At 51.6% G+C, this 25,425-nt stretch overlaps 4 protein-coding genes across 9 annotated transcripts in view; 1 reads left to right on the top strand and 3 right to left on the bottom strand.

The window, feature by feature from the left end:
• The window catches only part of SEC13 (SEC13 homolog, nuclear pore and COPII coat complex component), a 7,539-nt gene extending 6,514 nt beyond the window's left edge, over nucleotides 1-1,025 (bottom strand). Inside the window, exons 1-2 of the mRNA XM_014946627.1 lie at nucleotides 1,009-1,025; nucleotides 376-464 (exon numbers count right to left, since the gene is read on the bottom strand). Of these exons, the coding sequence (XP_014802113.1) occupies nucleotides 376-464; nucleotides 1,009-1,025 (106 nt within the window). The remainder of the gene's footprint in view (nucleotides 1-375; nucleotides 465-1,008) is intronic.
• A 1,397-nt stretch (nucleotides 1,026-2,422) lies between these two features.
• CAND2 (cullin-associated and neddylation-dissociated 2 (putative)) lies at nucleotides 2,423-17,008 on the top strand. Of its 2 annotated transcripts, XM_014946855.1 has the most exons (15): nucleotides 2,432-2,567; nucleotides 3,232-3,303; nucleotides 4,941-5,095; nucleotides 6,393-6,516; nucleotides 7,169-7,425; nucleotides 8,023-8,128; nucleotides 8,806-8,948; nucleotides 10,197-10,489; nucleotides 11,122-11,263; nucleotides 12,059-13,564; nucleotides 13,935-14,030; nucleotides 14,645-14,814; nucleotides 14,927-15,091; nucleotides 15,535-15,642; nucleotides 15,830-17,008. In XM_014946855.1, the coding sequence occupies exons 2-15, from the start codon at nucleotides 3,272-3,274 to the stop codon at nucleotides 16,055-16,057; spliced, it is 3,525 nt and encodes a 1,174-aa protein (XP_014802341.1). In that variant the 5' UTR covers nucleotides 2,432-2,567; nucleotides 3,232-3,271; the 3' UTR covers nucleotides 16,058-17,008. The 2 variants fall into 2 exon arrangements, with proteins under 2 accessions (XP_014802340.1, XP_014802341.1); XM_014946854.1 differs by lacking the exon at nucleotides 3,232-3,303 and having other exon boundaries at nucleotides 2,423-2,567.
• A 186-nt stretch (nucleotides 17,009-17,194) lies between these two features.
• On the bottom strand, nucleotides 17,195-19,846 carry RPL32 (ribosomal protein L32). The gene is made up of 4 exons (XM_014946777.1): nucleotides 19,709-19,846; nucleotides 19,023-19,123; nucleotides 18,151-18,332; nucleotides 17,195-17,370 (listed from the first exon to the last, which is right to left on the bottom strand). The coding sequence occupies exons 2-4, from the start codon at nucleotides 19,116-19,118 to the stop codon at nucleotides 17,241-17,243; spliced, it is 408 nt and encodes a 135-aa protein (XP_014802263.1). The 5' UTR covers nucleotides 19,119-19,123; nucleotides 19,709-19,846; the 3' UTR covers nucleotides 17,195-17,240.
• A 524-nt stretch (nucleotides 19,847-20,370) lies between these two features.
• On the bottom strand, nucleotides 20,371-24,911 carry MBD4 (methyl-CpG binding domain 4 DNA glycosylase). 5 transcript variants are annotated; one of them, XM_014946773.1, is made up of 6 exons: nucleotides 23,968-24,905; nucleotides 23,379-23,435; nucleotides 22,607-22,741; nucleotides 22,213-22,362; nucleotides 21,465-21,568; nucleotides 20,371-20,623 (listed from the first exon to the last, which is right to left on the bottom strand). In XM_014946773.1, the coding sequence occupies exons 1-6, from the start codon at nucleotides 24,728-24,730 to the stop codon at nucleotides 20,546-20,548; spliced, it is 1,287 nt and encodes a 428-aa protein (XP_014802259.1). In that variant the 5' UTR covers nucleotides 24,731-24,905; the 3' UTR covers nucleotides 20,371-20,545. The 5 variants fall into 5 exon arrangements, with proteins under 5 accessions (XP_014802259.1, XP_014802258.1, XP_014802261.1 ...); XM_014946772.1 differs by having other exon boundaries at nucleotides 23,361-23,435; nucleotides 23,968-24,904; XM_014946775.1 differs by having other exon boundaries at nucleotides 24,061-24,903.
• Between the last annotated feature and the right edge of the window lie 514 nt (nucleotides 24,912-25,425).

Raw genomic sequence — 25,425 nt, 5'->3', positions numbered from 1 at the left:
CGGGGGCTTCCCGCTCGGGGGAACCCTTCCCATGGGATCCACTCGGCACTGGGGGGTCCCTTCCCACTCGGGAGGTCCCTTCCCATGGGATCTACTTGGCACTGGGGAGTCCCTTCCCACTCGGGAGGTCCCTTCCCATGGGATCTACTTGGCACTGGGGGGTCCCTTCCCACTCGGGAGGTCCCTTCCCATGGGATCTACTTGGCACTGGGGAGTCCCTTCCCACTCGGGAGGTCCCTTCCCATGGGATCCACTGGGCACTGGGGGAGTCCCTTCCCACTCGGGGGTCCCTCCGCGTCAGGAGCAGCATGGTGCCCTCGCTGCTGCTGGTGGGTAAAATCTAACTGCGGGATGTTCCTGCGTGGGAGGAATTACCAGTCCTTCCCAGTGTTCCCAGCCCGCTGCGCCCCTCGGGCTGAGGGGGTGGACAGAAACCAGCAGCGTTCCCCACTTTGCCCCGATGGCTGCGTAACAAGCAGAGTGGAAGGGGGAATAAAAGTCTTAACAGCTAAACTTGGGATTCTTATTTGTTTCGGAAATGAAGGAACACGGTAGCAAAAATCCTGAAATACTTAGTTTGTTTCTCCCCCAGAGGTGAGCCGGCCCGTGCCCTCAGAGGGTGAGCCGCCCGGTGCCCCGGTGCCGGGCGCTGCAGGGACCCGGGGCTGGGCTCGCTCCCGGGCACGGTCTGTGCGGCTCCTCACGGCGCTGTGCAGCCTCACGGGTGCTTCTATTCTCCTCGTATAAGTCAGCAGGAAAAACAGATGTCTTCGTAGGGTCAGGGCTGGTGCCTTGGTATATAAGGTGTTCCATAAAAACTGTTTAAACTAACAAGTATGAAAGACTTCACCCATGGGCTTATCGTTTTCCCACCGTCGATGTGGAAGGAAATGCTTGTGCCAGATTTGATATTTGGAGGTCTTATAGCAGAGAGGGGTTAGTAAAATCCTAAAAGTAGGCTGGTTTTTGCAAAGGCTGCTGATGTTTTTCTGCTGTTAAAGCAGGTACTTTGTAAAGAAGTCCATGACGGAGTAGTTGCACAGACACTTTGTCCAAAGAATTTACAGTTAATCCTCTGAACAGGAGTGAAGACACCATGTGCCATGTTATGGAGGTGTTGCAGGGCAGTCAGCTCGAGCCCGTGGTCTCTCCTCAGCTGCAGGACAGTTTTCACGTGTGTCCCCTCACGAAGGGACCCGTGGGCCGTGCCCGAGGTGCCGTGGCCGGGGCGGCGGGGCGCAAGTGGGGGGTGCTGGCGCGGGAGGCTGTGCTCGGGCCGTGGCCATACTTGGTCATGCTGCTCCTGCGCAGCCGCGGAGCTGCCAGGACGGCTCAGTAGCTCTGGCAGAATCGAAAATAGATGACACGTTGTTAACATTTTTGGGCAGGTCCCTCTGTTTTTCTCGTTTTTGTCGCCCACCACAGCAGCCCCTCGTCCCAGGTGTACCCGGTTGCTACTGAGAAACGAGCGAGCAGACACACAAGTGCTGCCCTGGTACAGGAGGGCTCTGCGTGCTGAATGAGTGACATCAGCGCCTAATTTAAATTGGAGCTGTCACTTGGTAGATGGGAGGGAAGAGATTCTCTGTGGTTCCTTTCGTCCATCCTGTTCCGGGGCTAACGTTGGGAAGGAGCAATGTACAATAATCACACTCAGAACCTCAGGATTCTGTACTCCCACCTTTTACGTTTCCTGCTCCTGGGGAGAGAAATACTTTCCAGAACTTCTCACTGTCCATTTTGTCACTATCCCAGTCAGAAAATTAATTGACTAATAGTCAGCTGGGAGTGTGGTTTTCCTTCTAAGCTGGAATGGTAAATATTTGCTTGGTTTTGCTCATAGCAATCTAAATATAGCCTAGGGAACTTTTAAGGTATAGTTTGTGTGGAGTTGTGACTTTATTTTTAATTTTGAGCTTGATAGGCCTTCTCCACGTGTGGAATCACGTTATCAGTGCTAAATAAGCCACAGCCAGGTGCAGTCTTAGACCCTAGACTGGTTTTCCTAGGCCTGGCAATTGGTGAAAGAAACCCCCATAGGTTTTTTTAGCATAGTTGGCTGTCTTGATTTAGTCACCGAGAAAAAAATACGCAAAGTGGGTCCTGCAGTGCCAGTTTTAGACTTCTAGCATGTCCCATTGCTGTTAAATATTTTAAGGAGAGGAGAGAATGTATATTTCTCATTTCCATAGATTCCTTAGCTAAAGCCTTTTCACCAGTTACCCCTATCCGAGTTTTCCTCTTAGAGAGAATAATAGTCCTTTGTACCTCATTTTTCAGTACGGTGCAAAGGATTGCGAGTTACTCTTTGAAAGGGTGCTCTTATACAAGCACCAGTTGTCAAGTTCCATTGCCCAGAGCGGTGGGAAGGCAATGTGTTAGTGTCTGTATCAGCTGATCACTTCTGCTTTGTGCTCTTCCAGGTTTATGGCCACCAACGACCTGATGATGGAACTGCAGAAAGATTCAATAAAACTGGATGAAGACAGTGAGAAAAAAGTTGTGAAAATGCTTTTGAAACTGCTGGAGGACAAAAACGGGGAAGTACAGAACCTTGCTGTCAAGTGGTAAGAGCCCTGGCAGTAATTACTGAGTTCCTTGGCAATAATTAAGCTGTCAGAGGCTGCGGGCAGCGTGTGAGCCTGCAGCTGCCCCTGCGGTCCAGGCAGCTCACGCAGACCTCCCTTCCCAGGGGCTTGCCCTCTCTGGCTGGGCACAGCGGGTTCTTTCCCTGTTGGTATTCAGAGAGGGTGAGTTACAAGTATCTTTGTAGAAGCAGGAGGTGAATGTGGAAGTAGTTCACTGTGTATGTTAGGAATCTTACATATTAAAAGTAGCGTGCCTAAGTTCCTATTTCTTCAGAGAGAAGCCCAGTTTAAAATTTTAATCACCAAGTTCCTCTCCTTTCTCGGGCTTTGAAATCCAGTGCTGAATTTCCCAGTGGTCCTGTCTTGGATGGAGATGGTGCTAAACATGTACAGCCCTCCAAAACTGACATTTGAATTTCAGGTCCGAATCCTACTCTTGAAGAGCATTTTCATTAAAGTTTCTAATGCACTTGGTTTTTCCCCTACTTTGACTCCAGCTGCAGCCTGTGTTGTTGCTTTTCCTTTGATTGTTTAAATTTTTTTTTTTAATCCAAATGAAAAAGGCAGAAGGTTCCTTTTATTACTGAATCATCTGGTGAAGTGATGCTACTGCTGACATGTTCTCTCCTGTCTCTTCCCCCAGCATGTCTAAATGGGAGTGTTCATTCTAGAAATGAGATTGAATGGGTCAGTTCACGCACAGGGCTCCAGAAAGGTGGGCCATTTAAAGACAACTTTGGGTTCCTCTATTTTTTCCTACTGCGGACCTTATTCATGTTCCCTTCTTACCCACATCTTGCTTCTATCCCTGCACTTTCCCTGTGACCTCTGGCCCTTTTTGATTCCCACTGTCCTGACTTTTTCTGGTCCTTTTCCTGTCTCTGCCTGCTTTGGGTTTATTTATTCTGTTTTATAAAGCAAAATGGTTGGGCACTGAACAGAGTACAATTTTTTTTGCCTGTTTAGCTATGGTTGTGTTAGCACTAAGTCTGTGTTCATTACAATCTCTCATTCATCCAGAATGTCATCATAAGAAGGCCTCAAATGGAACCGGTAATATTCCCCCTTGATACTTAAGGGGGTCCTTATAAGAGTTAACATCCAGGTGGTTATTCCCAGCCAGGGGGAAGGATCTCCAAGAAGGAGAAATGGGGTGTTAGAAGGACACCAATGGTTGGATTAGGCTGGAGCGGGGGTATGTGCAGCCACACCAGGGCTCAGCACTAAGTGAGGGAACTACTGAGAGATCTTGCAGTTGATTTTATAATCTAAAACTGTCATCTTATTTCTTCAGACCCCAAAAACCCCACAAATTGGAAATCCATGTAAAAACTCGCCCTGTTTCTGATTCTGTGATATTTTTATGTTTTTGCATTTAGAGGAGTTCTGTAGCTTCTCTGTGCTCGGAGTCCCTGCCTGTAAAGCAGGGGTAGCCATCTGTCCTTTTCTGCCTGTCGAGGCGTAAGATTGAACACTACCTGGACTTGTATAAAGTCTTATTATTTAGTATTTCTTTTCTGATTGTTCTATCTCAGAGTACCCGCTCAGACTCTATAAACAGCTATTACTGTCCCAATTGTTGAATTTAGGACTAGTCTCACGCAGAAGGGGCTGCGTGTGAGTTTGCTGGGTGTGCTCTGGGAAGTGCTGTGCACGCAGCGTTCGTTAACATGCTGTCCGGGTAATTGGGGTGTGCCAGCAGGGAGACAACTGCTTGTGCATGGGTGTTCTGCACAGTCTGCATCGCTAGAGCTATACCTAAAAGAAGAGAGAAAACGAGGACAGAAAATGCATTTTTGTGTGAGGATTTTAGAAAGGGAACAGTCTTCCTCCTGTTGTCATTCTGGGCCTTGGCTGGAGTAGAGGTTTTCACACACACAGCAGAGGGCAATAAGTAGCTGGTTGCTTGTGAAAATCCATTTGGCATCTCCTCCTGCGAGTCAGTTTTTGATGGTTGGGTTGGTTTTGGTTTTTTTCAAAAGTTGGCTGTGGATTTTACCATTATGCCATGTAACATGGTTGCTTTGGTTCAAATTCAAATTGTCTTGTAATTTCTGAGCTGCTCCTTCCGGTAAGATCTTAACTGGCCTCCTGTTTGCAGTAGTTGGTGTGAAATATCCTCCTGCAAATCTGATCTAGAATCCGCTGTGGTCTGGTCTAGAGTTAGCTGAGGCAGCAAGGCCGGGGTGCGTACACCTGGGGACAGGAGGTGCTGCAGGCTATCGGTACTCGATGTTTGGGTGATATTTGGGCCTGGGGCTGAGCTGCCGTTCAGGAGTGAGCCTGAGCATCCTTCTGATGGAGGGAAGAATCCCTCTTCCCTGTCATTCTCACTGACTTCTCCTCCCGCAGCCTGGGCCCGCTGGTTGGCAAAGTGAAGGAGTACCAGGTGGAAACCATCGTGGATACGCTGTGTACGAACATGCTGTCGGACAAGGAGCAGCTGCGGGACATCTCCAGCATTGGACTGAAAACGGTCATCGCCGAGCTGCCACCAGCTTCTACAGGTAAAACCTCTGTCCCATTTGTCCCACTGCAGCAACAGGGAGTCACACCCTTCAGGAAACAGGAAAATGTGTAGTTCAGGGTCTAAAAGTTACAGATTCCTCATTTACCTGCTAGAAAACAACGAATGAAGTAAGGAGGAGAGATGGTAGAAGCTGAGACACCAAAGTGACTAAAGATGGGCTGAAATGAGAACTTGAGCTGCTCAGCCCGAGGACACTTAAGTCTGAAATGGCATTTGGAGAGGTGTTTGTGAGATGTTCAGCTCTTGTGAGCCGTCCTTTCAGAATTCTGTATTTAACATGCATCACATGAACTGAAACTGTTTCAGGGTAGCAACAGACAAGCCATCTCCTTAAGGGCTGGGATTGGCTCTGTGTGTGTAGAAGGCAGCAAAAGTGGTGTGGGTTTGCTGCTAAATGGAGAGGTTGGACATCTGCCCCTGTGCTTTCTCCACCCTGACCCTCAGGGTGGGTTTGAAATAATAGTCCAAGAAACGGGGCGTGCCTGAGGCAGAGTCCTTTCTCAGTGCTGTACAGCAATTAATGATGCTCCTAATGATGTTCCACTTCTGTTTTGTCTCTGTTGCATCATGGAGGCTGTTCAGAATGGCATGGGAAGCAGTTGTCCCTTCTTGGAAAGTTTTGTGGAATGTGGAGCTCCTTATGCTTTGCACTGAACTGGGAAAAAACCCACAAGAGAAGTCACTGTTGGGACAGGCACGCCCCAGCATGAAGACTAAACTGATATCTAGACATTGGTCTGGACTGTAGAGATTGAGATTCCAGACTGTGGTTGCAATCTCAACACGTTCTTGAACCTGGGTTATGTATTATTTTGAGACAGATTCTTCGAGTTCTGTACTTAAATTTCATCACGGAGCTGAAAACCAGTTTCTGTCAAGACTGCTCTTCCTATCGAGAAAATCTCAATTTGTTGAAACTGAACATTTTCAAGTTAAAAATGGGGGGGGAAAAATGCCAGAAACTGGCTAGCCAGCTCTACTCCAGCATCACGTGGGCCTGGGAGGTGCCTAGGAGACAGACAGGGGGTCTTAGGGTAGAAGACACTCTCCGAGAAGAGAAACTTCTTCCAAACAGTTACTGCATGGTGCCTCAGGGGGAGATGCTCGCTGTCTGCAGAGGGAGTACCCCGTCGCACACCAAAGCTGGCTGATTGCTGCTCTGGTTAGCTCTCCCAGGGGTGGTTGCTTTTATTAGCGTAGGAGGGATTGAATGATTCTTAGCAGTTCAAAGACTTCTTTTTAACTGACAGTGGGGAAAAATTGCTCTGTTGCAGGCTCCACCATGACAGCAAATGTGTGCAAGAAGATCACAGCCCAGTTGACGGGAGCCATTGGCAAGCAGGAGGATGTCTCTGTGCAGCTGGAGGCACTTGACATCCTGTCAGATATGCTGAGCAGGTACTGATGGGTTTCCTTCTGGCAGTGGTGTACAGCAGGGGGCTGCATGTACGCGTTTGCTTTTGATTGCTCTATTTCCCTAATCCTACTATGAGGAATTAAAAATAAAGGATTTGGGCTGGCTGGCACTGGGGAGTGTCTCAGCGGAGCAGGTTCCCCAGCAGGGATGAGGCAAGACGTGCTGAGCCTTTCTGTGCTGGGGAGTAGCAGTGATACTGGTGATGGATCCCACAGAGGCTTAGTTCAGCCACACGTAGGGAGGGAGGGGGCAAACAGGGAAGGTTATTTTAGCCCTGTGATCTGATCACTCACTCATTTTCTTTTCCTGGAGGCCTCTTTCTCTCATTGCATAAGTCAGAGTGACAGTGTCGTGTGTCAAGTGCATGCAGGAAGTGATTGACAAACCCCCAGGTCACCCAGAAGGACACTGTCGGGATCAAACTCCTCCCTGAGGGAGATAAATAACCTCTCCCTGTGTTATATAGAATAAGTCAGGGTTCAGACTAAAATCCCAAACCCACTCTTTTCCTCTTTCTCCTGACAATGGGTGTGAATTCTTCATAGCAGAAGGGTTTTTACATTTTTTGCTGGCAGGAGGGCTTTTTCTTTGAGGCTTTGGCTTTCAACATCGGCCTCGTTCTGTTGATTGCAGACTGGGGGGAACTCTCTACTCTTTCCATTCCTCCATCCTGAACTGCCTCCTGCCCCAGCTGACGAGCCCCAGGCTGGCAGTACGGAAAAGGGCCATCATTGCCTTGGGCCATCTTGTCCTGACCTGCAGCGGAAGCATCTTCTCCGAGCTGACAGAGCATCTGCTGACCGAGCTGAAGAGGAACGAGTCTACTTCTACCACCAGGACGTACATTCAGTGTGTGGCTGGCATCAGCAGGCAGGCTGGACACCGCATAGGTAGGGCCAGGAGCTTGAAGTGACACTGGGAAACGCGCATGCGTTTTAGAGCAGCTCCTGTTAGTGGTACAAGAAGTGTGCTCGCTTTGCTCCTAACCTCTCAGTGTCTTGTGCTTCCTCCTCCCCTCTGTGGTCCTGACCTGGTGCTCTGTTTTCTACTGGGAAGTGTGAGACACCAGGGTAACTCTCTTGCTGCCCTTCTGCAGTGATTTCATCTCAAGGACTTGCAGTGCTTCCCTGGTCTGAGTTAACGCCTCTGTGAATTAGGTCAGTGGACTCACCCCATTTTAAGTGAGAGGAGAAGTGGAGGGCAGCATATTGCGTTGCTTGTCTAAAAGATCTGCCAGAGCTGAGAATAGAAGATTTCCTAGAAGATTTCTGATCACAGCTCTTCCTGTGTCTCAAATGCCAATGAGGGGCTGAGGACAGGGAGCAGGGTTGGTCTGATGGAAGTCCCTGCAAGCGGGACCATGGTGTCCAGAGGAGGAACGCTCTGCCAGGCACATGAAGGGAGCAGCAGATGAGCTGAACTGCTGGCTGCTCACATTAGGGAAGCCTGGAATGATTTTTCATGGCTTCTTACTTTGCCTTTCCCAGGAGAACATCTGGAGAAGATAATTCCTCTGATTGTTCAGTACTGTAACGTGGAAGATGATGAGCTGAGAGAGTACTGCTTTCAGGCCTTCGAGTCTTTTGTGAGGAGGTGAGTGCCCTTGAACAACTGTGCTCTGTCCTGTGCAGCAGTATCTTCCAGGTATAAATATCTGTATTTTCAGCACCCGGGGTCGTGTACCTTTCTACGTGCATTCCTGGAGGGAAAGACAGTTCATGAATGAAATCTCTTCTTCATGTGCAGAGTTGGGCTTGGGTTATGAGCTGTTACACCTCGGCACATAAGAGTGTGTTTCTGTTTTGGCTTTGTGGGAGTGGGGGTTTTCCTCATCCTTGGAGCATTTCTCAGCAAGGGGGAAGTGCCTCCCTCCTGCTGTTGGGGGCAGTGGGAGGCAGGAAGGGGCTCGGGCAGGCGAGCTGCTGAGCTGCAGCTCTGTTCTTTGGTCAAACCTTTACTGCTTGTTTGGGCAAAGCAGCGCTGCAGAGCTGCTGAGGTTTCTCCCAGGAAGGGAGGATCCAACCAGGTGGTGATGGTAGTGTGTTTATTTTCCTTTCCTGACAGAAATCGGTGCATCCTCCCCAGGGGAATATGGTCTTGCTTCCTGCACAGCAGGAAGGAGCAGCTCTGGTGTAACTCATGTTAACAAAATGTTCATATAGTCTGTGAAGCATTTTGGGATCCTTTTGAAATTAGTTATATTATTTGGATATTTAAAATAGCTTAGTCTTTGATTTATTAACCCTTGGGATTTTTATTTCTCATGACAGGTGCCCAAAGGAAATGGACCCTCACATCCCTAATGTGATGGGGTTGTGTTTGAAATACATCACCTTCGACCCAAACTACAACTATGACAATGAAGAGGAGGAAGAGATGATGGACACTGAAAATGGGGAGGATGAAGAGCAAGGTGCCTGCTTGTGAGGATGACTGTGCTCAGCAGAACACTGGGTTAACATTTCTCCCCTTTCTGTTTCCTCACTTTTCAGATCTGCCTCAAGACAGTCAGTGCTTTTAAATGGGTCCTTTTTATTTACCAGTGGTAATAATAGAGCTGTATGCGCAATGTTCCAGCATCCTTCTGAGATTATTAGTTTTATCTTTTTCTGCCAAAGTCCTCAGATCTCTCCTTGCCTTAGGCAACAGTGAAAACACTGAAACTTGAGCTCTGCACTAGCTTAGAGAGAGCCAGACCAAGGCAGCACCACTTCTCCTGTGCCTGCTGGAGGCTGGAGTTGTTGGAGCACACCCAGCACCTGGGGATCCCCAGGAGCAGCCGCTGCCATTCCGGCTGTTGGATGTTCTCCCTTGTGCTCCCAAAGGTGCTGGTGCTTCACACAACTGTATTTTTGCTATGAGGTAGCTATTTTCTACTATTTTGTAGCAGAAGGAAGCAAAGCTACAATCCTGAACGCTTAAAAGTGCCACCATTAAAAACGTCTTGGTCCATCATTAAAAACGCCTCAGTCATCAGTGAAGCAATCTGGTATGGGTTTCAAAAGGGACCTTTCACGTGTCTTCTGAATCCTCTTTACTTGGAGGTGGATGTCAAGCCCTGGTCAGCGAGGAGGGTTGCCTTTAGTGTCTTTTCCCTATAGACGGCATTTCAGAATGTCTCTGTTCATAGTTGGGTGTAGCGTGGCAGCTAAGAGCAAAAGTTAGAACAAATTCCCTTGAAGAGAGGAATTTTTGTTTACTTTCATACTAATTGGAGTAAGATCCTGGCCAGCTTCCTGGAGAATATGTTAAGCGTTCTGCCAATAACACAGTAAATTGTTACCCTGCTTTGTGCCAGTCAGAAATTGCTCAGACAAATATTTACACATTTCTGGCTTTAAAATTTGGGAAGCTCATTCTCTGTTCACAACAAAAGCCTCGCTGCCCCAGCTGAAGTGCACAGTAAGGGCAGTAACATTAAGGTTTATTCTCCATCAGCTCTTGCTTGGAACAGGATAATGGGACACAAGGCAGCGCTGGCTCATACTGGCTGGTAGTGACTCTGTGGGGACAGGCTACTGGGGACAATTTCATGTTCCCAGATGTGTGTGTGTTACTGGTGTCTCTCTGGTCAGCTGGAGAGAGAAGCTCTGAAGATCAAGTGATCCTCTGGCTCCATTTTTCTCATAACTGTGCACCTTATTTTCCCTTGTCGTTCCAGAAAGCGATGACGAGTACAGCGACGACGACGACATCAGCTGGAAGGTCCGCAGGTCTGCGGCCAAGTGCCTGGAGGCCATTGTCAGCAGCAGGCACGATCTCCTGCAGGACTTCTACAGAACTCTTTCCCCAGCCTTGATAAGCAGGTTCAAAGAGAGGGAGGAGAACGTCAAAGCCGACATCTTCAGCGCTTACATCTCCTTGCTGAAGCAGACGCTGCCCACCCAGAGCTGGCTGGCCACCTCAGATGCCCCTGGCAAAGATGACGTTCCCCTGACGATGCTTCGGAACCAGGTGCCGGGTGACGGGCTGGATGGAATCAGAAAGCTGTGAAGTGTGTGCTGTGCCACTGGTGAACGTGCCCAGGAGCTAAGCCTGAGGGCATGGCTGGCTGGGGGGGCCCTGGGGCAAGCAGCCAGAGGGCACCACATCCTGAGGGCTGGCCGTTTGCTGTTTCTCTGCCACCGTTCCCGGGGAGTGCCAATCACATGCCCTCTGATTTGTTCTTTGATGTCCCTGAGGCACTGGCAGGGTGTCCAAGTTTAAAGATAGTGATGGCACTAGATCATCAAACAGCAGAGCAGGAGGGAATCGTAAAACTCTTGAGTGTTTAGCAGTGTGTCCTGGTCTGATCCTTTTGTTGTGTGTCTTTAAGCCTGTGTGTGTTAGGGGGTGTCACCAGCTTCAGGAGGGGCTGCTTAGGAGTCTGTAGAATAGAGAAAAAAAGAATCACATCCCCTCCCACTCTTCTGTTCCTTTGTCTTTTCTTCACATGCACTGTCTCATTATCTATCCCAGGCTCAGTCTCTGGTGAAGTCCCCCCAGGACTTCTCTGGCTGTCCTGTCGATGCCTCTGGCTTTGGGAGCATGAAGCCCTGGAAGCTGGGCTAACTGAGGTGTTCCTGGTTTTCTGTTCCGAACTGCAGGTCCCCAACATCGTCAAGGCCTTGCACAAGCAGCTGAAGGAAAAGAGCATCAAATCAAGGCAGGGGTGTTTCAGCCTCCTGACGGAGCTGGCCAACGTTCTCCCTGGTTGCCTGGCAGATCACATCCCTGCGCTGGTCCCTGGTAAACGGCTCCGCGGGCTGGGAGATTGGGTTGTGTTTGTATTGACAGATTATTTAATTTGCACCACCACGTTAGTCTGTGAGCTTTCCTGCCTGTAGGTTGATGAAGCATCCCCCACTGCTGAGAGGCTCGTAATCCTGAGGTCCTGCCTCTGCTTTTGGTGTGACTGTAGAGGAAATACATAAAACAGGCTCCTGTGGTTGTCTCTGGGCCTCATCCATGCACCTGCCTCTTGCACATTAATAGAATGGTGAAAGCCAGGAGTCAGGCGTGACTCCGGGGACAAGCAGTAGTGCTGGAAGTGTTGCTCATGAAGGCTTCTGGGAAACATAAATCTGTGCCACAGAAGCTGGACTTTTAAAAAGACTTCCCTCAGAAGTATGAAGGGGAAGCTCAGGAAGGGGCATCCCTGCTGCCTGGGCTGCCTGTTCTTGAGACCCGGCTTTCCCCGTCTTCGTTTCATGCCACTTTGTCATGGTTATTCGCACGTGACCAACCTTCCCTTCTTGTCTCAGCCCAGGGTGACTTTTCACATGAATTTTTAAGAAGTTTTGGTAGCCAGTCACCCAGCACTGGCACAGAGACCAGTTATGTCTGAGCTGTCACTTCCTGGAGAGCAGAAAGAGGCAAGGAGAGCAGCTCTCTCCAGAGGCATGGATCTTTTGGGTGGGGGGAGTAAAAAAAGAAAATGGATTCCAGTTGTGCCCATTTTGGGGGGGGGAGGGGGGGGGCAGTGAGTGTGATGAAAACCAGTGATGAAATAAGACAGCAGTTGTTCTTGTCTCTCTGGCACAGGTGTTGTGTTCTCCTTGGCCGATAAATCCAGCTCCTCCAACATGAGGATCGACACACTGTCCTTCCTTCACGTCCTTCTGTGCAACCACCAGCCAGAGGTATTTCATCCTCATATCAAAAGCCTGTTACCTCCTGTGGTGACCTGTATTGGAGACCCCTTTTATAAGATCACTTCAGAAGCTCTGCTGGTTACTCAGCAACTTGTGAAGGTCATCAGGCCTTTGGACAAATCTTGTGCTTTTGATGCCAAGCCCTACGTGAAGGACCTTTTCCCTGGTACTCTGAAGCGACTGAAGGCCGCTGACATCGACCAGGAGGTGAAAGAGCGTGCCATCTCCTGCATGGGACAAATTATTTACAGCCTGGGAGACCATCTAAGCACTGATCTCCAGCCAACCTTGAAGATCTTTCTGGAGAGGCTCAAAAATGAAATCACCAGATTGACGGCAGTCAAGGCATTAACCTTAATTGCTAGTTCTCCACTTAAAATAGATTTGAGACCCATTCTAGGGGAAGGCTTCCCCATTCTCGCTTCCTTCTTGAGAAAGAACCAACGTGCCTTGAAGCTGAGCACCCTGACTGCTCTGGACATCCTGGTGAAGAACTACAGCGACAGCCTCAAGCCTGCCATGATAGAGTCTGTCCTAGCGGAGCTCCCCGCTTTAATTACCGAGAATGACATGCACGTGTCCCAGGTGGCCATCGTGTTCCTTACCACCTTAGCTCAGGTGTATCCATCCTGCGTCTCTAAGCTCAGCGGGTCGGTTCTTGCTGAAATCTTCCAGCTCGTCCACTCGCCTTTGCTGCAGGGAGGGGCGCTGAGCGCCATCATGGACTTCTTCCAGGCCCTGCTTCTGACCAAGACGGCCACCACGGGCTACTCGGAGCTGCTGAGGCAGCTCACGGCGCCCATTCACTCCTCGGGTTCAGCCGGGGCGTCGGTGACGCTGCACAAACAGGCCTATTACTCTGTGGCCAAGTGCGTGGCCGCCCTTTCCTCGGCCTGCCCGAAGGAAGCCGCTGCTGTAGTCACCCAGTTCATCCAGGATGTGAAGAGCCCCAAGGCCAGCCCTGCTGTTAAAGTGCTGGCGTTCCTGTCCCTGGCAGAGATGGGGCGCACCACGAACCTCAGCGCGCAGAGAGAGCTCAAAACCGTCATCCTGGAAGCCTTCACCTCCCCCAGTGAAGAGGTGAAATCCGCGGCTTCCTACGCCCTGGGGAACATCAGCGTGGGGAATCTTCAGGAGTATCTTCCCTTCATGCTGAAGGAGATCGAGAGCCAGCCCAAGAGGCAGTATCTCCTGCTGCACTCTCTGAAAGAAGTCATCAGCTCCTCCCCGGCCAACAGCCTCAAGCCCTACGTGGAGGACATCTGGGCTCTGCTTTTCAAGCACTGCGAGTGCCCAGAGGAGGGGACGCGCAACGTGGTGGCCGAATGCCTGGGGAAGCTGACTCTGGTGAATCCTTCGGAGCTGCTGCCCCGGCTGAAGAAACAGCTCTCATCAGGTATTGGGAAGGGTGGTGGTGGGAGTGGGGAAGTGCCTGCTTTTGCTGGAAAGTCCTCTTTAAACTCGGGTGGGTACAACGGGGAGCAGAGCCTGTCTGCAGGGGCAGGAAGGAAATGAGGGATCCCTGCAGGGGGACCAGAGGAGCAGAGGTGAGTACAGAGGGCAGCAGGGTGTTTGGAACAGGGACTGCACGTGGGAATTGTCCCGGAGCAAGATTTAAACAAGGAGGTTGTTAAGATAAATCTTCTGTTCTCTGATCTCTTCACTGTGTGTATAATGTCACCGAGAGCAGAACATGTACCACAAAGGTTCAGCAGTGATTTTGTCTCTTCATCTCTCACTGGTTTTTCTTTCCATCTTCATGGCAGACTCTCCCCACGCCCGGAGCACGGTGGTGACTGCAGTCAAATTCACCATCGCAGACCAGCCGCAGCCCGTGGATGCTCTCCTGAGGGGCTGTGTAGGTAGGCTGGTGCCAGCAGCAGCGGGAGCGGGGAACGTGAGCTGTCATTAGCAGCTCAGGGGAACCTCATACAGTTGGGATTAAAGAGCGTCACTGTCACATGAATCCTCGTTAAATGCTCTGATGCCCTTCTCTTGGGCATGTTCCATTGGTGACAGAGTTTTCTAGGGAGCATTAGGGAGCAGTTGCTTCTGCATTTAAGGTTATGATTCAGGCATCTCAGGGCAAGGATCTTGGAAAACACAACCTACATTACAAGGGTCTTATGTCTAGGTAGCCTGTGGCTCAGACAGGTTGTATAAAACAGGCCTTCTGTTTCAGAGAAGTCTGAGCAAGAAAAAAACAAAACCCAACGTCTTTGAATACCAAAGCTTCTGGTCTGACCTGAGGATGAGCTGGAATCATGGAGGTTGTTTTCATGCCCAAAGGCAGGAAAGTCATGCTTCCATTTACTATACCCCAAATGAAGGGAAGGAAAGCATCTCAAATGTCTCTGTTAGTCTGTGCCCCAGTTATTTTACTGCAGGTGCTTTCAGGACCAGGCTCCTCGAAGTACACCATGATATACTTTGAAAGCACCGCAGCAGGACTGACGGGTGTGCTCTTATCCCACAGGAGACTTCTTAAAAACTCTTCAGGATCCGGACCTGAATGTTCGCCGTGTGGCTTTAGCCATGTTTAACTCTGCTGCTCACAACAAACCTTCTCTAATCCGAGATTTGCTGGATGCCACTCTCCCCAGCCTGTACAACGAAACGAAGGTCAGGAGGGAGCTCATCCGGGAGGTACGTCCGCCCTCGGCCGGTGCGCAGCGACGGCGCCTGAGCGTGTGGAGCTGAGGTGGAGCTGTCACCCTCTCTGCCCTCAGGTGACAGCTGTGTTTTTTTCTCATTTAAGGTAGAAATGGGGCCATTCAAGCACACGGTGGATGATGGCCTCGATGTGAGGAAAGCTGCTTTTGAATGCATGTATACGCTGCTGGAGAGCTGCCTGGACCGGCTGGACATCTACGAGTACCTGAACCACGTGGAGGATGGACTGAAGGATCACTACGACATTCGGGTAACGCCACGCTGTCGCTGCTGGGGGTGGTGATGTCACTGCTCTTACGAGTTCTCTGGGGGCCTGGCCTTGAACGGAGCCGGTGTGTCACCAAGCACAGGGTGTCCCTGCTGTGGTGTTTCCTGTTCCCTGCAGTCTTTCCATGGTCTAGCTCTGGTTTGACTGTGGTGGCCTTGAAAACGCAGCCCTGCTGTAGCTGGTTTGGTAGGAAATTTATCAAAGCCTAAAATAAGTGCCTTCTGCCTTTAAACTCATGATTGTCACTTGCTCAGTGGGGCCAGTGACGCTGTATTAAAGCAGTTGTCGCTGTTGATGGCCTCATGGCTTAATAGGAAGCACTACATCGTTTGGATACTATCGTTTGATTCTGAGGATCTGTGCTCTGAGCCTGGGGGTCGGGGGCTGCAGTGACGTGACACCCGTGTTCTGGTTTCCCTCTGTAGATGCTGACGTTCCTCATGCTGGCGCGGCTCTCCACGCTCTGCCCCGGCGCCGTCCTGCAGCGCCTCGAGACGCTGATTGAGCCGCTGCGGGCAACCTGCTCCACCAAGGTGAGACCTGGCAGAGCGTGACACACTTTGGGGGTCCCACCACAAAGCCACCCCTGCCGTTATCCTCCTCCCCACGCTCCTCTGGCAGGAGAGCCATCTGCTCCTCTCTGTCTCTGTTGGTGTGTCTGACTCTCTCTGCCTCTACTCTTTCCTAAATGGTGACTAAAACAGTGGTTTGGACTTGCAGGTGAAAGCGGGCTCTGTGAAGCAGGAGTTTGAGAAGCAGGACGAGCTGAAGCGATCGGCCATGAGGGCAGTCGCCGCTCTCCTCACCATCCCCGAAGTGGAGAAAAGTCCAGCCATGGCAGAGTTCTCATCTCAGATCAGATCCAATCCCGAGATGGCCTCGCTGTTTGAGAGCATCCAGAAGGATTCCGCTTCCCTGCCTGCCTCGGAGTCCATGGACATGAGCTAAGGGAGACCTGCCCCTCTCCTGCCCCTCACCCAGACCCCGTGGACGGGCCGAGGGAGGACTCGCTGAGCCAGACTCTGCTGCGACTCCACCTGCAAGTCCCCGGGCTGGTTGCGCTGCACTGGCCTTGGATACCTCCCCGGGTCCCAGTCCTGAGGGGATGTGAGAGGAGGGAAGTGTCCCTGTGCTTTTCAGCCAGTTTTTAAGGGCTGTACAAAGCAATCGGAACGGAGTGGGGTTCCATGGAAAATGGAAACTGCTTCCTGAAATATTTCCTTATTGCAGTACAAAGAGTTTAAAATTTATTTTTTAACATCTGCACATGCACTTTCTACCCCAAATTGCCTGAGGAATGTATTTATATTGTTTCACTAAATAATGTGGCAGAAAACTGCAGTCAGGTCTTTAGTTAGTGCCGAGCGTCGCACCCACAGCCCTGTGGGAGCCGGGGGGCTGTGGGGGGGCCCTTCTGTCCTGGGTTTCACACCCCAGACGGGCTCACACCCAGGGGCTGCTCCGGGCTGGCTCCCCTGACTCCCATTTTTATGGTTTTGCTGCAAAATACCTCAACCCCGTCTTCCAGAGGAGCCGCTTACTGGATGGCGTTATGGTAACAAACCTCACACTCAGCTTTTCTCTGCGCTGACACCAGCTCCTCTCCCGGGGCTCGGCTCAGCCAAAGGCCCCCACCCCAAACACACAGCCCCACCGACCCTGCCTGGAGAGTGGCTGCTGTGTTCAAATCCTGCTTTGCAGCAGTGATACGCCTTAAGCAGCAGAGAGGGTGCAGCAGGAGGAGAACGCGGGGCCACCGCACCACACTTCTGGTAGTATGGAGCTGTAATAAGCTTTCATTTTTCCTTTTCTGATGAGTGGTTGATGTGAAAAATATTTATAATGCTGTGTGAAAGAGCATCCCTGCTGTTTGAGCAGTATGGAAAATAAAAAGTGCACTGGTGAAGCTGCGTGCACTCCTGAATTCCTTCCCCAGCGCAGCCACATCGCTCATGGCTGCTGTGTCCCCTGGAGAGCTGGGCTCAGCCCGGGGCTGCGCTGGAGCCCCCCCGCCATCTGCTGCCCCACCTGCAGGCAGGCACCAACCTCCTCTGCCCCTCTGGCCGCTCAAAACACCCAGCAGAGTTTGGTTTTACATTTTATTAAATACATCTGGGCTGCAGCAGCCGCTTCACTCGTTCTCCTCGCTGCGCAGTCTGGCGTTGGGGTTGGTGATCTTGATGGCGAGCTGGGCCGCTCTCTCCACGATCACCTTCCGGTTCTTGGAGGACACGTTGTGGGCGATCTCGGCGCAGTAGGACCTGGGGGGCACAGACCAGGCTCAGCCCCGGCACCACCCGCCTCCCACCCCCTCGCCAGCCCCACACCTTCCCTCCCGGAGCAGCCCCACACACCGCCTGCTTTCTTGTGAATGCACCTGGGACCAGATCATCTCTAGTTGTGTTAATTATTACTCTCATTACTTTGTTGTGAAAGAAAGATCTACAAGTAGATCCAGGCCTGTGTCTGAGCAGATGCGAAGCCGCAGTTCTGATCACTCTTTTGTCGGTGCAGAGCTCTCTGCCACCACCACCACAGCACGTTTTCACCAGAGGTTGGAGTTTTCCTGCCCCAGGACACCCCCAGTGCCCTCCCACCGGAGCCCCCACAGCAGAGCAGCACCACAGAAACCAGCACAACCTTCCTGCTCCTAGAAGAGCTTTTAAGAGGATGGGGCCAGTCTTTTCCCAGTGGTGCCCAGTGACAGGACAAGAGGGAACGGGCACAACCCAGAACATAAGAAGTTCCACCTAAACATGAGGAAGAACTTCTTCCCTGTGAGGGTGGCAGAGCCCTGGCAGAGGCTGCCCAGAGAGGTGGTGGAGTCTCCATCTCTGGAGACATTCAAACCCCACCTGGACACGTTCCTGTGGGACCTGCTCTGGACGGTGGTTGGATAAGATGATCTCCAGAGGTCCCTTCCAACCCCATATCATGCTGTGATTGTGAGCTTCCCTCACCTCCCCCCGACCCGTGGCTGCAGGGCACGCAGCACACAGCCCCGCTGCCGCAGGTGGGGGGCAGAGGGGCCCCACACTCACTTGTTGCTCATCATGAGCACCTCCAGCTCTTTGACGTTGTGGACCAGGAACTTTCTGAACCCCGAGGGCAGCATGTGCTTTGTCTTCTTATTGCTGCCGTAGCCAATGTTGGGCATCAGGATCTGGCCCTTGAACCGCCGGCGGACCCTGTTATCGATACCCCTCGGTTTACGCCAGTTGCGCTGAAGAAATGCAGAAAATGTTTAAAAGTTATGAAATGGTATCAGCCTGAGAACACCCGCACCTCGGTAACCACTCTACCAAAAACCACTCTCTGCAAAGCTCCGCTGTGCCAGGCTGTCACAGCGCTGCCCTGGGTGCCCGCGTTCCCCGTGACCCCGTGGGACAGTCCCGGTGGGTGGGCGAGGGGGCTGGGAGCAGCCTCCAGTCACTGCCACCGCGGGGTGGGAAACCACCACACCAACTGCTGTTTGGCTCTGTGTGCTCAGCAAGTGGAACATCTGCACTTTACACTGTCAGCCTGGGATGGATGGACTGGGGGCACCTTGTCCAACGTGCCAGAGGTTCCCCCTGTTGGAGAGATCCAAGCCCAGTGAAACCTCCGCCAGCCAGAACCCCTGGAATGCCAGCCAGCACCGACAGTGTCAGCTCTTGCTCTCTCACCAACGAGGACTCTTGCTAATGAGGGCTCTCTCGCCCCGCGGTGCCTGCATCCCCCGCCTCTGCCCAGGCGCTGCTTCAGAGATTCCCCAATCCATGAGGTCTCAAGTTTAAATTTGTTCTTTGCCTTTAATCCCTGTTTTTGTGGGTGTTCCTGCCTCCCGCCTGCATCGGCTCACACAACCCCTAGAGGCAGCCACCTCCGACTGGCCCAGCATCCATTTTTTAATTAATTTCTAGTGACTCTTTACCTTGATCTTGACATAGCGATCAGACTGATGGCGGATGAACTTCTTGGTCCTCTTCTTGACGATCTTAGGTTTCACCAGCGGTCTGAGGGCAGGCATGGTGCCTGAGAGGGGCAGAGCTGGGGGTGAGAAGGGGGGACTCCGAGGCAGAAGCCACACGTGTTCCCCCCCCGGGGCACACCGCACGTGTCGCAGACTGATCTTCCACTCGCTGGCCACGCCGGAGGCGAGCGAGGGAATGGGTATTCGCCTGCCGTCATCTCCCTCCCGCCTCCGAAGCTGGAAGAGCACCGAGAGCTCTCCAGATGCGATCCTGGGAGGTCCCCACCCGCCCCCCCTCACCCCGGGGCGCTCCCGCTCCTTCACCATCCCAACAACCCGCCTCACGCCGAGCTGCAGCCCCCCCGGGCTGGGCAGCACAAATACCAGAAGCGCCCATTTTACCTCAACACGCTCACGGTTCAATATCACCGGGCACAAAACGGGGAGGGGAGGGAGGGAAGGAGGGGGATGCTCAGCCCGCCCGGCCGCCATAGAGGCCCCAACAGGCCGCTATGAAGGCCCCGACAACCCGCCATTAAGACAGCGGCCCAAAAGGGCTGGCGGAGGGAAGGGGATGCGCCCAGCCGGGCCAACGACCCGCCGGGGCTGAGAGAACGGGAGGATGGAGGCCGATGGCGGCGACTCACCGGGAGCGGGATGGCGGCCGTCCGCCGCTGGGCCGCACCGGAAGAAGGAAGGAAAAGGAGATGGGGGCCCCGCGCGCGGGGGATTGTGGGAGAGGCGGCAGGTCCTGGCAGCTCCGTACGGCGCCTTCAGCTGCCAGGACCTGGCCGGCGAGCGGGGCCGAGGCGGGGGTTGTGACGTCACCAGAGGGGCGGTACCGCCGCTCCGGTGACGCCACAACCCCCGCCTCGGCCCCGCTCGCCGGTTTTCTTCTTCACAGAAAGTTTTGCTCTATTTTACTGGGGTTTTTTTTGTTGTCCCCCTCCCCCAAACCTTCCTCCACCAACCCAGTTTGAAGTTTTCCCTTTTTTGGCCTTTTTTTGGGAGGGTTGAAGGAGGATGGAGCCAGACTCTTTTCAGTGGTTCCCAGTGACAGGACGAGGGGCAACGGGCACAAGGTGGAACATGGGAAGTTCCATTCAAATATGGGGAAAAACTTCTTTGGGGTGAGGGTGGCAGAGCCCTGGAACAGGCTGCCCAGGGAGGTCGTGGAGTCCCCTTCTCTGGACATCTTCAAGACCCACCTGGATGCTCCTGAGTGATGTGCTCTGGGCCATCCTGCTTTGGCAGGGGAGCTGGACTGGATGATCTCTAGAGGTCCCTTCCAACTCCAACAATTCCATGATTCCGTAATAAAAATGGGTATGCATTTATTAAAAAAATATATACAGGTATTTTAAACATTTAATGACAAGGACGAGCTGCACCATGTACACCACACCAATATTTGAATTAAGAACCTGATGATCTGAGCAACACGGCAAGGACACCCCCTGCACCAAGCCCGGTGGCGGCTTCCCTCAGTCAATGCTCAGCCTCTCCCGGTTCTCCCACAGCCAGGCGTGGTACACATTCAGCTTGTGGTCCTGCGGCTGCACCTAAAACACAGCAAAAGAGTTGAACATTTACTAAAATACCTTCTCTCACACCTGACCGCTCTGAGAGAGTCACAGAAAGATAAAGGGTTGGAAGGGACCTCCGGAGATCATCCAGTCCAACCCCCTGCCAGAGCAGGGCCACCCAGAGCAGGTCCCACAGGAACGTGTCCAGGGGGGTTTTGAATGTCTCCAGAGGAGACTCCACCACCTCCCTGGGCAGCCTCTTCCAGGGCTCTGCCATCCTCAAAGTAAAGAAGTTTCTCCTGATGTTTAGATGAACTTCCTCTGTTCCAGTTTTTCCCCTTTACCTCTTGTCCTGTCACTGGGCACCAGTGGAAAAAGACTGGCCCCATCCTCCTGACACCCACCCTTTAAGTATCTATAGGTGTTGATCAGATCCCCCCCTCAGTCTTCTCTTCTCCAGACTAAAAAGCCCCAAGTCCCTCAGCCTCTCCTCATATGAGAGATGCTCCAGGCCCCTCATCATCTCTGTAGCCTCTGCTGTCCCCTCTCCAGCAGTCCCCTGTCCTTCTGGAACTGGAGAGCCCAGAACTGGTCCCAGTGCTCCAGATGGGGCCTCCCCAGGGCAGAGCAGAGGGGCAGGATGACCTCCCTCCACCTGCTGGCCACACTCTTCCCAATGCCCCCCAGGATGCCATTGGCCTTCTTGGCCACCAGGGCCCATTGCTGGCTCATGGTCATCCTGTTGTCCACCAGGACTCCCAGGTCTTTTTCCTCAGAGCTGCTCTCCAGCAGTCCATAGGTACGAGCCCAGCAAAGCCAAGGGACAGCTTGGGTGTGGAGCGAGCCCTGGCAGCACAGCCGGGGCTGCAGCACCCACCTCCTTCCACTCGTTGACGCAGAAGATCCTGTAGGAGTCGTTCCCGTACTTGCCGATGCCGTGCAGCTCGATGGGGTACCGCCACCGCTTGCTCAGGTACTCATCTGCAACACAGCCACTGCCTTCACCGCCCCAGCACCAGAGCGCGACACCCAGAAACACCCGGCTCTGCTGGGGAACTCATCTCCACTTCACAACATTTCCAATGAAAAACACAAGTTTTAGCTATTTCCTGGGGAAAGTGGGCAACAAATCCCCATGGGATACATCCTGAACACCTTTTGGATAAATCACTGTGGGTGAGTTTTAATTAAATCTCTCTCCTCAGAACCCACAGAGGAGTACTTTTATTCTAAGTATAGAAAATACCAGAATCATAGAAAAATTCTGGCTGGCAGGGCCTTCTGGAGGTCACCTGATGCCAAACAAAGCAGAGCCACCATATCATAGTGCTGCAAAGCACACCATCGGGCCTGCAGGTGTTTCTGTCTTTTTCCACCCAAAAGAAGTCTCCCAGACAGAGGTCTCTTGCAGAACTTGTTATGTGTGTTATTTCATTCTCAGTTAAGACAACAGGATCAGCAGCTCTGCGTATGTAGGGCCAGCGCATCCCAAAGCTGCATAAATTAAAGCAGCACCAGTATTTGCCACAGAGAAGCAAGAGCTGCAGAGCAGGGTTTGGGAAGGATGCTGGTTCCCTCGCCGGTGCAGCCCAGAGCCCTCCCCAGGCAGGGTCAGGAAAACCTACCCGAGAACTTGATGATCGTTTTCGCTCTGAGTTCATAGAGGCCGAGAGGTCTGAGCAGCTCCGACATCTCCTTCCAGTCTGCAGCCCTGGCTACTTCAGGAGAAGGATACTTCTTCAGGAACTCCCAGAGCACAGGGATTGCCATTTTACCTAGTGAAAGAAAGGACCATGAACAGAAGACCATACAGGCAATTCTCTTTGCTGATTATCTAGGTACGCTTTTTGAAATGAGCTTTTTCAAAGAGTTAGAAGAGTTAGAAATTAAAGATTTTTTTTTTTACATTGACATAAGTTAATATTCTTTCATTAATGCCATTTTAAAAATGTCAGATATTCTGACCCTGTTACACCACCCCAACATTTTCATAACATGAAATCATATTTCTCTATTTACCTGAAGTTTTATTGAGAAATATGGTTGCAATGAGAAGTTTCCATGGATCATGGAAAAGCGTCTCTTGGATCAGATTGAAAGGAGAACGTGGAGGAGTCCATTTTCTGAAGGCCTTCCTTCTGGGTGGGCTGGGAGCTGCACACAGAGGCAATACAGGAAAAATTACTGGGCAGTAAAGGATGGATTAACCTATTTAAAGGAAAATAATTTTTAAAAATGAAGACCTTTGAGGCAGATTCATCTTTGGGGGGGCTCTGTCTGTGGCTGGAGCAGCCGCAATTCACACCTTAGTTTTACAGAACTGCAGGGAGCCTGTGTCCCTGGCAGAGGCTGCAGCAAGAGCCAGGGATGCCTCTGTGTGCATGTGTCCGTCCCCCCTACCCTGTTATGGGCATTTTCCAAGAAGAGGGGCCCTCTCCAGCTCCTGCCACTCTCCTGGTGTGGGGCAGCAGCCCCAGGGCACAGGGTTTCCCCCTGACAGGGGACACACTGCAGCATCTGAAGAGAGTTCCCCAAAGCCTGTTCACCCCATCTCCCCGCAGCCGCCAGTATTTGATACCAGCCTTAACGGCTGCTTGCAAGGTCCAAACCACCGCGGTCTGGAATGGGGCAAGATCAGCACCAGTGCAGAAAAGCCGAGCTCTCTGATGCCAGCCTAAAACTGGAACAGATTTTCCCTAACATCACTTGATCTTGAGCCATCCTGTTCCTCCGCCCCATAAAAAAGAATTTATTTCCCTACAAAATATTATACCTTCTTTACTGTATTTACTTGAAAAATACGGACTCGTTTTCCTCCTCTCCACTTGTGTTCGTGGGATAGACTCTTCTGTAACGAAATAATACTTCAGCATTAAAAAGAAAAAAACTCAAGTATTTTGCTGTCCCATTCCATACACCATTTCCTTTATGTTGTGATGGAAACGCAAGGATTTCTTGTAGGTGCACAGAACATACAGAGCGGTACTGGAGTCAACATGAAGCACCTTTATCTCAACTATACGGAAAAAATTTGGAAGATAAAGCACCACTTTGTCGCAGTCTGAGGAAAGTGATTCTAGCACACGAAACAAGGTAAAATTAGCCTTTTTTATGAATCCAATTGACCACCTGTGCAACAACATTAAGAGAGTGCAGCGAAGGTAATGAACATTATTATATTACACTCTACAGCTGAAGAGATCAGTAGAGCAAGCTCCAGTTGTGAATAAATCTGCATTAAGTTAAATGCTGTTGGATAAAGAAAGGAGACTGATTGAGATGTCAAAGCAGTGTGACCCGAAAGGCAATACTTTGCTCACATAGTTAGCAGAACCCCCAGCAGACTTAGGATAATGTTCTGCTCAAAACCACACAAATACCTGGCAGCATTTTAACCACTGTGAATCCTCCTTTGTCACATGGCTGCAGGAGCTCAGCATCCCTCTCAGTGTCAGATTTAAAATCCCAGTTACCTGGATTCCCTTGGTCCATCTCTTTCCCTACTTTCAATCCGTCAGTTTTCTCCTCAGATTTTGCAGATGAGGCGCCATCAGAGCCTGTCTCCACACACTCCTGCCCTGCTCGGCTCTTCTTCTGCGCGCCAGCTCTCGCTGACCGTGGGCACGGCCGCGACCTGGAGACCCCCAGCAGGGTCCTTCCCGTGCCCACAGGGTCTGTGTTCTGATCAGCTGCGCCCCGGCTGTCAGCAACACGCGCCTCCCTCTGCCCGCAGAACTTCTTCTGAACACACTCAGTTTCCTGTTTGTTACACGCTCTTCTCTGTCTTTTCTTTGGGGTATTATCTCCATTCCTCTTTTCTGAGCTCTTTCCAGTCCTCTTATTCTGAGCACCTTTTCCCCCTGCCCCCTTTTTCTTGGTTTTCAAACACTCCTCTGGGTTTATACCCCTCATGATTAAATCCTTGCTTTCCAGAGTGGGTGTAACGTCTTCCAGGTGTTCATTTCCAGTCTGAATGTTTTGAATTCTGTCCTCTCCACCATTTTGCACACTGAGGCCTTGGACTTGGCTGTGACAATCCCCGTTCTCTGAAACAGTTCCTGCTTTCGCGCTGTACCTTTTCACCCTCGAGCGGGTGCTCCTCTGACAAGGAGCCGTGAAATCAAAACCGGCTTTTAGCATCATCTCCCCAGTTTTCTGAAAATACTCCACAGGTGCACTTTTCAGTCTTCTCTTATTTCCTTCAGGACTGCAGTATGAAAGAAGAGTAAACTAGTGAGGACTTCTGCATTCCTGCAGTAGAATCACAGGATGGTTTGGGTGGGAAGGGACCTTTAAAGGCCACTCAGTCCAACTCCCTGCCGTGGGCAGGGGCATCTTCAGCTGGATCAGGTTGCTCAAAGCCCCTCCAACCTGGCCTGGAACGTTTCCAGGGATGGGGTATCTCCCACCTTTCTGGGCAACCCGGACCTGGTTATCACCACCCTCAGCATAAAACATTTCTTCCTTACATCTAGTCTAAATTCCCTCTTTTTTGTTTAAAGCCGTTACCCTTACCCTATCTCTCCACTCCCCGATCAAAAATCCCTCCTCGTCTCTCCTGTAGCCCCTTTAGGGACTGGAAGGGGCTATAATGGAGCCTTCCCTACTCTCCACTTAAAAAACTATTCTCGTATTAAAAAAAATAAATCCAAACCAAACGACAGAACCGGTTGCCAGGGCGATGTCCAACCCAGTGTCCGTGCCCTTCCCGGCGCCGGTTCACCCAGAGCTCACAGATCAATCCCCCCACGCCGTGCTCCCCCCCCCGTGAGCCCCGCGCGGGACCCAGTGCCACCCGGGGGGGAAGCGCGCTCCGCCACCAGCGGGCGGCGACTCGG

This window comes from Calidris pugnax, unplaced genomic scaffold (assembly GCF_001431845.1).
Source record: "Calidris pugnax isolate Ruff unplaced genomic scaffold, ASM143184v1 scaffold81, whole genome shotgun sequence".
NCBI classification, from domain to species: Eukaryota; Metazoa; Chordata; class Aves; order Charadriiformes; family Scolopacidae; genus Calidris; species Calidris pugnax.
Note: the sequence above shows the minus strand (reverse complement) of the source record. Positions and strands in the feature narration are given on the sequence as shown.

Bases quoted from the DNA above. Each gene is read 5' to 3' on its own strand.
- CAND2 (XM_014946854.1), top strand. From the start codon at position 2,428: ATGGCCACCAACGACCTGATGATGGAACTGCAGAAAGATTCAATAAAA. The intron at 13,565-13,934 runs GTATTGGGAAGG...TCTTCATGGCAG, and splicing joins GAAGAAACAGCTCTCATCAG to ACTCTCCCCACGCCCGGAGC. The intron at 14,031-14,644 runs GTAGGCTGGTGC...CTTATCCCACAG, and splicing joins TCTCCTGAGGGGCTGTGTAG to GAGACTTCTTAAAAACTCTT.
- RPL32 (XM_014946777.1), bottom strand. From the start codon at position 19,118: ATGCCTGCCCTCAGACCGCTGGTGAAACCTAAGATCGTCAAGAAGAGG. The intron at 18,333-19,022 runs GTAAAGAGTCAC...GCATTTCTTCAG, and splicing joins ATCGCTATGTCAAGATCAAG to CGCAACTGGCGTAAACCGAG. The intron at 17,371-18,150 runs GTGAGTGTGGGG...TGTGCCCCCCAG, and splicing joins GTGCTCATGATGAGCAACAA to GTCCTACTGCGCCGAGATCG.
- MBD4 (XM_014946772.1), bottom strand. From the start codon at position 24,730: ATGATGCTAAAAGCCGGTTTTGATTTCACGGCTCCTTGTCAGAGGAGC. The intron at 23,436-23,967 runs GTATTTGTGTGG...ATTTCGTTACAG, and splicing joins AGTGGTTAAAATGCTGCCAG to AAGAGTCTATCCCACGAACA. The intron at 22,742-23,360 runs GTATAATATTTT...CTCTGTGTGCAG, and splicing joins AAGTAAATACAGTAAAGAAG to CTCCCAGCCCACCCAGAAGG.